At 41.4% G+C, this 12,828-nt stretch overlaps 1 protein-coding gene and 1 long non-coding RNA gene across 5 annotated transcripts in view; one reads left to right on the top strand and one right to left on the bottom strand.

Moving 5' to 3' along the window:
* LOC146855967 (uncharacterized) overlaps positions 1-12,828 on the top strand; it is a 175,346-nt gene that overhangs the window by 74,139 nt on the left and 88,379 nt on the right. The window lies entirely within an intron of this gene.
* MGAT4C (MGAT4 family member C) overlaps positions 19-12,828 on the bottom strand; it is a 1,156,917-nt gene continuing 1,144,107 nt past the window's right edge. For all 4 annotated transcript variants that reach the window (XM_085653923.1, XM_085653921.1, XM_085653924.1 and 1 more), the window contains one exon: positions 19-1,906. In XM_085653923.1, the coding sequence (XP_085510049.1) occupies positions 750-1,906 (1,157 nt within the window). In that variant the 3' untranslated portion in view covers positions 19-749. The remainder of the gene's footprint in view (positions 1,907-12,828) is intronic.

The raw sequence follows: 12,828 nt of genomic DNA, 5'->3' as shown, positions 1-12,828 counted from the left end.
GAGAAAGACTAGAGCATATTGGGAGTCTGTGCTTTCTTTTTATTTCAAGACAGATATAAACCTATACCGTTTAAATGAAGTAATACAGAGTTCCTCGAACATCGGGATGACGCATCAGAAACATAACATCTGATGCTAGAAAACTAAATCCCTCTACAGGGCTACAGGTAGATCAGACGGATTAACCTAACTCGAAAATATGTACTTTAATTCAAAACGAGGAAAGCGGCTGAAAATGCGGCCTCTCTCAGTGCTTCAAAGCACCTGTTCTTCGTGTTCCTTCTGTTTCCGCATGACAACAAGGGAGGGTTCGAGACTTGTGCAAGAAAGGAGGGGCAAAGACGGGGACATCACACTTTATGCCCTTTAAGTAGAATGCGATCAGTGCATGTTTGACACATAATGCGCCTATTTCGTTTAATGGGGCTGGAGAAAATAAATAACCTACCCACACTGCATTCCAGGTAATAAAAGCAATTATCAGTCTGAATCAGTGGGCTTTTTTTGCATTTCTTATAAAAGTCGACACCTTCCAACAAACACGATTTGTATATTGCCTGGTGAAACTACACTGTAGTAAAAAATGATTCGCCTTGTAATCATTTTGCGGATGGCTTTATCAACAGCCAGCTCCAGCGATGAGTAGTTGATGCTCTTTGCAGAAGGTAATCCCTTGGGGAGTTACACCTGTTGGTAACACAACAACATTCTCCCAGCAGGAAGTAAGTTCAGGGTCTGTGACCCCATTCCTACTGATTGGGTGCCTGAGTAGTCCAAATGCTGATGCTTCTGATAATGAGCCACTCCTTTTGGCTTTTGGTTACAAGTATTCTCATGCAGTCAATATCAAACAAAACTTTGCGATCGACATCAAATATTTCAAAGTTCCCATTTTTAAAGTCTCCCAACCTGAGGTAAGTGGTACATTGTTTCCCTTTTTTATTCCCTACAACCCTTTCTCCAACTTCTAATGTTCCGTGGTGCAGTATGTCATTTTGGCGATCTTCGGTGCCAGTGGTGACTTTGATTTTGCTTATCTTAATGGGTTTCTCAAACACAATCTGGTAGAAATCTCCAGAGGAAGGGGATTTGCCCCAAAAGTACTCATCTATGCTGCTGTAGGCCCTACTAGCCTCATAGTTTTCAAATACATTCATGTTGGTATTCAGAGTTGCTGATGGGTTGTCTGGGATATCAAAAGAGTCTTCTTCAAAGTCATCATCTTTTAGCTTGTTCTCTGCTCCTTTATAGGAAGAGTAGTAGCCCATGTGCTGGAAGAGTGATGGTTTAAAGCGTATAACATCCTTTTGGGCTAGCAAACCTCGGAAATGAATCAGAAGCCAATCACAAGGCATTTCCTGGTAAAACATCAGCAGAAAATGGGCAAGGCGAGGCAAGTCGCGGGAGTGGTAGAGTTTTCCAATGTAGCCCAACTTGGAAAACTCCAGAGTCACCCAGTTCGACCCTTCACGGGAAGTTATTACTTTTTTAATTGCAGTCAAGAAGTTTCTAGAGCAGCGGACATCGTCCTCCAGCATGACATAGTAGTCTGAGAGATTTGCACAGAAGTTCAAGAGGAAAGCGTAATCCACATTTTGCTTGGAACGGAACTTCACTCGGTCCTCTGGGTCGTTGTAGTTTCTCTTCAAGCCATTAAGTACAGGGTAGAACTCCTCAGGTGCGTGGATTACCAGCAGTCGGCCAGCAATGATGTGATGGGAGAATTTCCGTGAAATATCCTGGACTATGTTCTCACACCATGAAAAGTCATAGTCTGCTAAGTGCACGACCACTACAATCTCCTTAAGTTCCTCGTAACTTGACTGTTCAAATATTGACTTAATGGTTTCCAGGAGATAGTTTCCCTTTTTCCTTTTCACTGATGAGAGTCCGATCGTTAGATATTCTGGAAAAAATGCATAAAAATTAGAACTTTAAGACTTAACGTTTGCATACAATTGAAATTACATCATTGAATAAAATCATCAGGACATTCTACACTGTAATGCGAAGGGACCATTAGTCATGGCCATTTCCATACCTCATGGACACCTAGAGCAATTAATCAAGTTACTATAAGAGACACTGTGCATGAATAGATGTCCTGGGTCGGCAAAATGTCTCACAGGAATGAACAATTCGTACAACAATAAAACCAAATGATTCCACGCTGACCCAATAACCCGGTTTCACTTTCAACTAAGCTTTGGCAGCCAGCCAAACATAAACACCTCTCTAATTTGTATACCCATGGCTACCGATTTTGCTTTTAATTGTCAACTGCAATTCCCTGTGGAATGGCATTGCGACAGATTGAGTGGTGTGTGAATGATTGTGTTAAAAGTTTTATTTTCTACTGCACACTCCACAGAATGATTTCTCCCCCCTCTTTTACTCGTCTTAACAGTGGAAGGACATTGATTTGGTACAGCACGTGTTCTTTTTGCAAAGTTACTGATGGGTTGGTTGACCCATAAAACTGCTGGAATGTTTCCAAGTTTAAGAACTGCGGGCCACAGGTTTTATTCATCTGTACTGCCCCCTCTGGTGTTATAAAACTACTCCTCAGATTGAAATCAATCCACACACCCTAATCATAGCTGGTTTGCTGTTTCTAAAAAGAAAAACCTGCATATAGTGACAGGAACTCATTGTTTTAACAAAACATTAGTCCTTAGTTGTGGTAAAGCAAATAAGGCTGCTTACCAGGTAAATATGTGAAAGCTTAAATAAAACAATTCAAACGCAGTTGATATGTGGAGTGCCTGTGTTGGACTTCTTGCCTCTGTTGAACAAAAACAGGGTTTAGGCTATACTCAGTAAGGCCGTGCCTTATATCAGAAGTAACAATAACAATGCCAGTACTGATGGACTTTTTTACTCCACTTTCTTATGTGGGAACATTTTGAAAGAAAACAAAATGAACGGGGGACCTTTTGTTTAGTCGATTTAATCAATCTATTTATGCGTTTTGTTTTCAATTTCACAAAAACTTTTTTTGTGTATTTCCACAATTAACATTGAACTGATAACACAAAATGTTTACTGTACATAAATAAACACATTCAACCACAGTCATATCAACATTCACTCCCATACCACACTGGACAGTCCAGAACCAAACATACTATATAAAAAAGCAATCTGAATTTTCTTTATAGACACAAATTACAACTTGGCCATAGAAAAATGGTATGTTCTGTAGGGAACAATGTTGAGAGTTCCAAATGATTCTTTAAGTTCGTTAGGCCAAAAGATAAAGGTCGACGCGTTTCAAGCCCCTTCTAGTACTGGGGCTCTCATCAGGACCTGGGAGCTGAAAGGAGAACACAAAAGGAGTCTTACTAGACTGCTACCTCCTTTTAATTGCAACAGCGTGATTATTAAAGTAAGTTGTACCTGTGAATGATGTGTCCACCAGACCTCTTGCCGTGTAAAATCTAAGTGATAAATTAGACCAAGGTTCAATCCAACTATACCGTGTTGAAAACCAAAATTCAAAAGCAACCAAACATACAAGTGGCATTTATGCTGTTTGACTTACGTGTAGAGGTGTTGGGACAGAGTTAATCTAAAAAGGAATTGGGGAGACGATGTCAGGTCGTTGTCCTATCAAACACGGGTTGTTGAATTCAAATATCTGTAGTATATCAATTGCACTATGCACGCTGCTCAGGGGCAATTAGCCTACCTCGAATCTCCGGGTTGTAGGCGAAAAAATCACTTCTGTTGCTTTCGTCGATAAATGTTGTGCGTCGTGATCCGATCACTGTAAAAATCAACAAAAGTGAGTTTGTCAGCGGGGTTGAAGATCGCCAAAGGAACGGATGCGCTTTGATGAATTTAAATCGTCTTCATACCTTTGTTCGTTTCTTCTCACGCTTCAAACTCGGAGGAAATGAGCTTAGACAACTGCAAGATATCAATTGTTACAGGAAAATCAAGAACGACCCGACATCGGAGCTCCAAAATCTACTTTTCCCGGTAATTGAAGAAGGCTTCCATCAAGGATTCCTCAACAAAAAAGAATTTGAGTTCTTAAGGAATAAGAATCCAAGGATCCCCCTTTTCTATGTACTTCCCAAAGTACATAAGAATGCCTCAAAACCACCAGGAAGACCGATAGTCTCCGGCTGCGATTCTCTTTTAGAACCGATATCAAAATTTGTGGACTTTTTTCTCAGACCATTTATTCAAGAAGTACCATCATACATACGTGACACGACCGATTTTATTAATCACCTGGAAGAATCAGTCTTTGACCAAAACGAACACCATCTAGTCACACTAGATGTCGTTTCACTGTACACTCAAATACCCCAAGAAGAAGGCCTGGCAGTGATTAAATTGTACTTGGAGAGTAGACCAAAACCAACGAGAGTTCCCACGGAATTCATTATGGACTTAGCTAGCTTCGCCCTGAAGAAGAACTATTTCAAGTTCAAAGGAGACTTTTATTATCAAATAAGAGGCGTAGCAATGGGTTGTCCTTTTGCTCCTGAACTGGCAGTCCTTTTCATGGCCAAGTACGAAGAGAAATTTGTCTATAATAGCAACCCATTCTCCCATCACATCGGAAAATGGGTTCGCTATATAGATGATGTTTTTATGATCTGGACAAGTAATGAACAGGACTTGGTCCTGTTCCATGACTGGCTCAATAATCGCACGGAGGACATCAAATTTAGTCTGAACCATTCTAAGACCAAGATACCTTTTTTGGATGTAGAGGTATACCCAGCGAACAATGGACTAGTGACAACTCTGTACAAAAAACCAACGGATCGGAATAAAGCACTACACTTCACCAGCAGTCATCCGAGGAACTTAAGAGAGAACTTGCCCTACGGGCAGTTTCTCAGGATTAGAAGAAACTGTACCTTTAAGGATGAATATTTCCTTCATGCAAGTAATCTGCTCGATAACTTAAAAATGCGAGGTTATCCGAAGAGATTATTAAAAAGAGCCATGAAAAGAGCGTGGTGGACACCACGTGAAGATCTCTTAAAACAGAAGGAAAAATCTCCTCTCCAGAAGATTGTATGTGTCTCAACATTCTGTCCAAACTCTAACCCATTGAAAAAGATCATTCGACAAAATTGGCACTTAGTCAAGAATCTGGACTCCTCTCTAAGTGACTATCCTCTTTTTGCGTTCAAAAAAGATCGCAGCATTTCCAACCAAATAGTGCGAGCATCTATGCCAACAACAACTAAAAAATCCTTAAGAGAATATGTAGGCCTCCCTCCAATAACTGGCCACCATAAATGCGGCACATGTGCCTGTTGTTCGTCAACAGAAGAAGGGGATTTATTTACACACAACTCAATACACTGGAAACATGACTGTTTTACGAATTGCAAAAGTAAAAATGTGATCTATGCGATCCGGTGCCCGTGTGGCCTATTGTATATAGGAAAAACGAGCCAGGAAATCAGAGTGAGAATATCGCAACACAAATCGCGGATCAATAAAAATGTTCAAAATGCTCCGCTTGTCCAACATTGGAAAACATACAACCATTCAGTAACCGATCTAAAATGGACTGTCATTTCCAAAGTGGATCCTGATTCAAGAGGTGGTGACCTTGAACGACAACTCTCGCAGCGTGAAGCAATGCTCATTGTTAAATTTAATTCAGCCATTAACGGCCTTAATGAATTATCCGAAATTTACAATCTTTGACCTAACACCATCAGGTTTGAATTGACATAAACCATAGTGGAATACAATGGAACACCCCTGATTTCTCTTTCCAGTATTCCATGAAATGTCTGTCATTCTTCTTTCTTCTTTTTTCAAGACTTTCACCCTGCCAAGCAACCCCAAGTTCGCTCACTGTTTGTTCATACAGACCCTTTTGAGCAAACAGCGCATTGAAATGCTCTTTTCCTAATAATCGAGTTCACCAGCGGAACTTTTTTAACTGTTCGTCACATACATGGATATCCGCTGAGTGAAGTTAAGTGTATTTACATGCTCCGTCACAGATTAAACGGCAAACACAGTATAAACTACATTTCCCAGAATACACTTAGTGCGGGAAACAAGTTTATATTCACACGAGACTTGGAATACAAACACGGAAGCTCATTTCCTCCGAGTTTGAAGCGTGAGAAGAAACGAACAAAGGTATGAAGACGATTTAAATTCATCAAAGCGCATCCGTTCCTTTGGCGATCTTCAACCCCGCTGACAAACTCACTTTTGTTGATTTTTACAGTGATCGGATCACGACGCACAACATTTATCGACGAAAGCAACAGAAGTGATTTTTTCGCCTACAACCCGGAGATTCAAGGTAGGCTAATTGCCCCTGAGCAGCGTGCATAGCGCAATTGATATACTACAGATATTTGAATTCAACAACCCGTGTTTGATAGGACAACGACCTGACATCGTCTCCCCAATTCCTTTTTAGATTAACTCTGTCCCAACACCTCTACACGTAAGTCAAACAGCATAAATGCCACTTGTATGTTTGGTTGCTTTTGAATTTTGGTTTTCAACACGGTATAGTTGGATTGAACCTTGGTCTAATTTATCACTTAGATTTTACACGGCAAGAGGTCTGGTGGACACATCATTCACAGGTACAACTTACTTTAATAATCACGCTGTTGCAATTAAAAGGAGGTAGCAGTCTAGTAAGACTCCTTTTGTGTTCTCCTTTCAGCTCCCAGGTCCTGATGAGAGCCCCAGTACTAGAAGGGGCTTGAAACGCGTCGACCTTTATCTTTTGGCCTAACGAACTTAAAGAATCATTTGGAACTCTCAACATTGTTCCCTACAGAACATACCATTTTTCTATGGCCAAGTTGTAATTTGTGTCTATAAAGAAAATTCAGATTGCTTTTTTATATAGTATGTTTGGTTCTGGACTGTCCAGTGTGGTATGGGAGTGAATGTTGATATGACTGTGGTTGAATGTGTTTATTTATGTACAGTAAACATTTTGTGTTATCAGTTCAATGTTAATTGTGGAAATACACAAAAAAAGTTTTTGTGAAATTGAAAACAAAACGCATAAATAGATTGATTAAATCGACTAAACAAAAGGTCCCCCGTTCATTTTGTTTTCTTTCAAAATGTTCCCACATAAGAAAGTGGAGTAAAAAAGTCCATCAGTACTGGCATTGTTATTGGGACTTCTTGCCTCTGCATAGTTCCATGACTATATTATCAGAACGTCAAGAAAATCCCACGATTTTCGAAACAACCTTCTAATTACGATATTACAAATAGGGCTCTTTTTGGCACAACATGCCTGTCTGACATTAGTTCACAGAGGAGACTGGGAAAACATTCCATTCGCTTTAAATAGCTTCTTAAGTTAAGAAATCGAAGAAGTAATAACAAAAAAACAGAAGGCGATTACACAAATACTGTGTACTTCCTGTGTTACTGTAGTTTTCAAAAGTGCTGCACAAAAGGGGCGTAGTTAATAAGCAAAATGTGCACCCAGCTTTTTTATATATAGAAAATAGATTGGAGAATGTTCCTCCTTTTAGATAGAAAATATTTGACAGGTTGTTCAAGCCTGCACCTAATGAGCTAAAAAGGAAGTAATGTTTCATTTTTGTTATAACAACAACAGTCTTTGGGCATATGTGTTATATATTATTAATCCTGTCAGATTTAGGGTGGTCTTCCCCTAACCCTTTGCTTTAATTCCTCTTATCTTTGCTGATCTTGTTTTTGCTGGCATTAGGACTCTGCACACTTTACCACTAACTAGTGCTAAAGTGCATGTGCTCACTCCTTAAAATGTGGTAGCATTCGCTCATCCTCAATTGGCCTATTTAATTTACTTTTAAGTCCCTAATAAAGTGCTACTACATGTGCCCAGGACCTGAAACTAAATGCTACTAGTTCGCCTGCAGCCCTGCCACCCACTTAAGTAACTCTTTAAACATATCTCATGTCTCCCATTGAAGCCTGTGTGTGCAGTTGTAAACTGACAAAATAACCCCTTTTTCAGACCCCTGCCTTCCTCCTAAATACATACATGTCACACATAGGGCAGCTCTGCACAGCACAGAGGGCAGGCTGTAATATATTTAAAAAGTTTGACTTGTTCTTTAAAGTTTTACATATCCTGGTAGTGAAAAACTCTTAAATTCATTTTTCACTAGTACAACGCCTACCTCTCTTATAGGATACCATTGGAGTTGCTTTATTACATTTAATAAGCTGCAACTTCCATATGGACCAAGTCATGTTTTGGTGTATTTGGAACTGTAAGGAAAAATCCTCCCTTATAGTAAAGTCGGATTTTAAATTACAATTTTGAAAATACTCCTTTTAGAAAGTTGGCATTTTCCTACCTTAGCCATTTGGTGCATGCGTCCTGTATCTGGGTCACATGACTGGGTGTTTAGATGATACCTGGGAATAGTGTATTCCTCCTAGACTGCCACCCAGAAAAGAGAGATTAGGTGTGCCTGAGGGTCCATTAATGGCAGGATGGGAGGGCAGAGCTGGGCACAGCTCTACTTACTCTTGAAGAAGGTGGGCCCTGTCTCCAAACAAATGGCTGCATACACCCTGTGATTAATCTGGAACCAGGTTGGGGAAGGCAGGAAGCCTGTGTACTTTAAAGGGATACCTCTAGAAGCTTCTCCAAACTTGAAAGGAAATCCCAGGAATAAATATTGGACTTCGAAAACAACACTTCAGTACACTTATGGACCTGGGGATAATCTGCCAGGAAGAAGGACTAGTGTGCTGCGGAAAGAACTGGCCCTCTGCTGGACTGCTGCTCTGAAGGGCTGCTGTGCTGATCTGCTGCCTGGGTGAGAAGGAATGGACCTGCATCCGTTGAACATAGGACCCCAAAGCGACTCTAAGGGCTAGTTGGCTGCCTACGGACTAGAGCCTCAGGGACTGAAGCCTCCATCATCCTTGAACCCAGCCCTTGGATTCCACCATCTGTGAGTCCTACCTTTCCAAGTGGTCCCACCCCAGTCCTGGCCCCTTGGAAGTGGATCTAAAGGTACTCTGCCAGCCCATCTGTGAACCCAGCAGAACTGACGCCTCTGCTATGCTGCGTGGCATAATCCTGAGCAGAAATGATGCATCGCCTCTACTGCGAGGGTTCTCTCAGGGCAAGGGCTCCACATAGACCTTGCAGCCATTTTGGAACAGTAACTGTGTGAAGCTTCCCCAATGCAGGCCCTAGCATTGCAAATCACTCATCGATGGCAGCGTCAATGACAATGTAGGCTCTCGCTTCGCAGCCTCACAGATCCTTGGACCCGACGCATTGCCTCGACTGTGCAATGGACCCTTGATGCGGACTATGCATCGCAAGCCGTCACCGAAGAGATCCTTGACTTCTCATTGCAACTTCGCAGCTCCTCGAAGCCAACGTATTGCCTTGACAGCGTGATGCATCCTTGGCACGGGACCTCACAATGCTCTGCAACCAGGATTTAAGTCATTCTTGTTGAGCGGCCTAACTTCATCCCTTTAGTTGGACATGCTCCATCTTGGTCAGCCTGGAGTTGTGACTATGTCCCGGTCCAGTTGCTACTTTGTTCTTTTTGATGCTATTTCACTGAAATCGTTTAAATTGCATATCTCCGATTCAAATTATAATTATTTTTTTTGATTGTGGTCTAATTTTATTTATTAAAGAATAATCTATTTTTTTAAATCTGGTGTGGGTTCCTTTTTTGGTGTGTTTTCACTGTGTTACGGTTTGAAGTGTTGCACAAATACTTTACACATTCTCTGTGGCAAGCTACCTGGGGCTAGAGCACAGGTCAATTAGGAGTTTGCTTGTGACTTCACCATGACAACGATTGACGTCTCTGCTTGAGTAGGGCTTTACCCCCTCATTTGGCAACCTGATTTCTTACAGACACACATACACACACACACACACACACATACATGCACACGCGTGCGTGCGGGCACACACACACATACACACACACATATATATATTCACTGGAAAAAAACAAAAGTTAAAGTAATTTTATACTTAAATGAATTTGTCAGTGACAACATTAACAATTTGAACTAAAAAAAACACAGAGCAAGCTATACCTTGTGCCCCCACCATGCACTGCTTACGACCTCACCTATTGCATCATTCATGAAATATTCTATTACATAATTTGTGACTTTACTGATGACATCTCAAATTATATCACTGATGACATCATCCAGGCTTCTTTTGTATACATTGCTCGATAAATGGATATAGCATTAGAGCTCTGAAGTAAGTACAAAATAGATCATAAGAATATGAGGCATCGTTAATGCAATCACAGACACAACTCCCTTAGGTGTAGAAAGCATGGGTTATGTGCCACATAGAACCTTTACCATACACTTCATGAGTAGCGTAGTTCACATTAATAAGCAACCTCAGATGTATGGAAAACCCACATTGAATACAGTATTCAATCTGTTTACAGCTGTTCAGAGAAGGCCAAGTTCCTAAAAATACTGACCGTCTGTTCCAAAATGAATGCCCTACTGTGGACAGCTTTTATCTGTATCAAGCCCCTGACAGTCACTGAACTTACATTGAGAAATGAAGATGAAATGAGAAAAGAAGTGGGTACTGTAAACTGTATTTACTCGATGGATAGAGTTTGCCCTGGATCACACTGTTTGCAGACAGTGAGGCTCTCATGAGAAATGCACTACATAGTATTAAAAAGTATCTGCTAAGAATAGTGTACACTCTAACCAACACTTGGCAAAAAGACACTAGTCACTTAAAATAAGGAACGTCTGACGGTGCTAAAGATTATACTTCCTGTAGCCTTCATACTATGGTAAAAAGTTTACAGTAACCCATTTTCTTAAGCGAAGCAAGCACATGAAGAGAGCTTAGTACCTGATGCACACAGTCGTTGAGGCTGCGTAGATGTGAATTGTCACAGCAACGGTACGCCAATCTACAGCAGAAATTACAACTTGTACTATGTTTTTTTGCAGGTAATTCCCGCATGATTTTGCTGCAAGTATATGTCTTTCTGTAATTCTCTCACATGCAAATTGAATTCACACGTCATTCACGTCTTCAGGGGAGTAATTTCATCGCTACCCACCCTGACGAAAGCCCAGGACCTCATATAGGCTGCCAGGAAAGGGCTGAAACATGTTGGTGTTTTAGGCTCATGGGACCATTACATCCTATAGCCCTATGTTGGGTGTTCTGATCGGGTTCCTTGCATGGAACCTGGAATGTAGGTTCCGTGCAGGGAACGCGGAATGGACTGGGATGACAGTTGCTGCCGGGAGGTCTGCGCTACTGGACGTGAATAAAGGAGTCTTACCAGATTGAAGTGTCGTCCTCCTTTTCACTGGCGACGGGCTGGTCCAGTGTTCAGCCTCCCTTCCTGCGTGTTCCGTGGCTTCGCTGATTTCCTGCTTCCAGCGATGTCCGTGACTTCGGTGATTCTTCGCTTCAAGCGCTTCTCTTGGTGATGTGGGCGGAGTGAGCCTCACTGTATTCGAGGGATTTGGAGCTCCTCCTGTTGCCCGTTCTCTCCAGCGATCCTCGCATGGTGAGATTTTTGTTTCCCTTCTTTGATTTAACTTGTTCTCTTCGGCGCGTGCATCGACGTCAACGCGAGCGCAGCGTCAGCGCGAGCGTCTCTGCGAGGACATCTCCGTTTCTATTGTTTACCGTTGCCCTAGCAACCATTGCCTCTTTCAACGTGCATGCCTCGATTAAAGATCTCACCAAGACCGTGTTTGAGATGCAAAGACAGTGATATTTACAATGGTTTTTCTGCATTTTTAAGTGCAGCAACAAGATAGAATTAAGTGAATTGGAGTATTGTGAAGTGACACCTGTTACAGTGGTTATTTTAAACAGTGGTTATTTTTAAGTGGCAGCAACTCACCCACGCAAAGTAACCAATGGATAACGTTGTGGCTCCACCTCCATTCTTACAGTCACCTGGCCCTCCTCCTATGCTATGGCAACCATGGAAAGACACATTTGAAGCATATTTAGAGGCAATTGATGGTGATACTTTTTCTTCTAAAAAGAAAAAAGCTTTATTGATGTACAATATAGGTGCTGAGGCCAGGACGATCTTGAAAACTTTACCTCTGGAATCAGTTTGGATGTGTACCAGTGCAGGTGATGATGGTGATTCACTAGTCGTTGATGACTATGCCTCATTATTAAAAACTCTTGAAAAAAGATTCAATCCCAAGAGAAATGTGGTTCTTGAGCGGCATAAATTTTTGCAGCGTGCGCAGATGCCTGGTGAATCCATTGATGACTTTGTTGCTGCTCTCAGAATTTTGGCCGTCAAGTGCAACTATAGGGAATTTCGCGATGAAATAATTCGTGATCAGTTGATTGAACGTACATGTGATAAGAAAATTCAACAGAAATTGCTATCCTCTGATGATCCTGATCTAGAGACTGCTCTCGTTTTAGCGAAGAGTGTTGAACATTCTCAACTCTGTATGAAGGAGTTAAACACTTCTACTGTCACTTCCAATACCACATCTCTGTCTGAAGTCAAACTAGTCACTACAAAAGCTTCTACCAAACCAACGAAGGGCATCAACACCAACGTTTCCCGCGCACCATCGGTATCTAATTACCCGAAAACGAAAGCTGATGGTCAACATCCTCTATGTTATCGTTGTGGCAGTGCCTCTCATCTGGGAAATTTCAAGTTTTGTTATGCTATAAATCAGACTTGTTTCAAATGTGGAAAGAAGGGACAGTTAGCACGCATGTGCAAAGCAACTCTAGCTCACAAGGCACCTCCTCATACTGTAAGGGCCATAGAAGAGGACTGTGAAGATGATGGAAACTATGAATTACTAATGCTATCTTCG

The sequence above is a fragment of the Triturus cristatus genome, chromosome 4_1 (genome assembly GCF_964204655.1).
Source record: "Triturus cristatus chromosome 4_1, aTriCri1.1, whole genome shotgun sequence".
Lineage (NCBI taxonomy): Eukaryota > Metazoa > Chordata > Amphibia > Caudata > Salamandridae > Triturus > Triturus cristatus.
The sequence above is the reverse complement of the archived record's forward strand: the minus strand, read 5'-3'. Positions and strand labels throughout refer to the sequence as shown.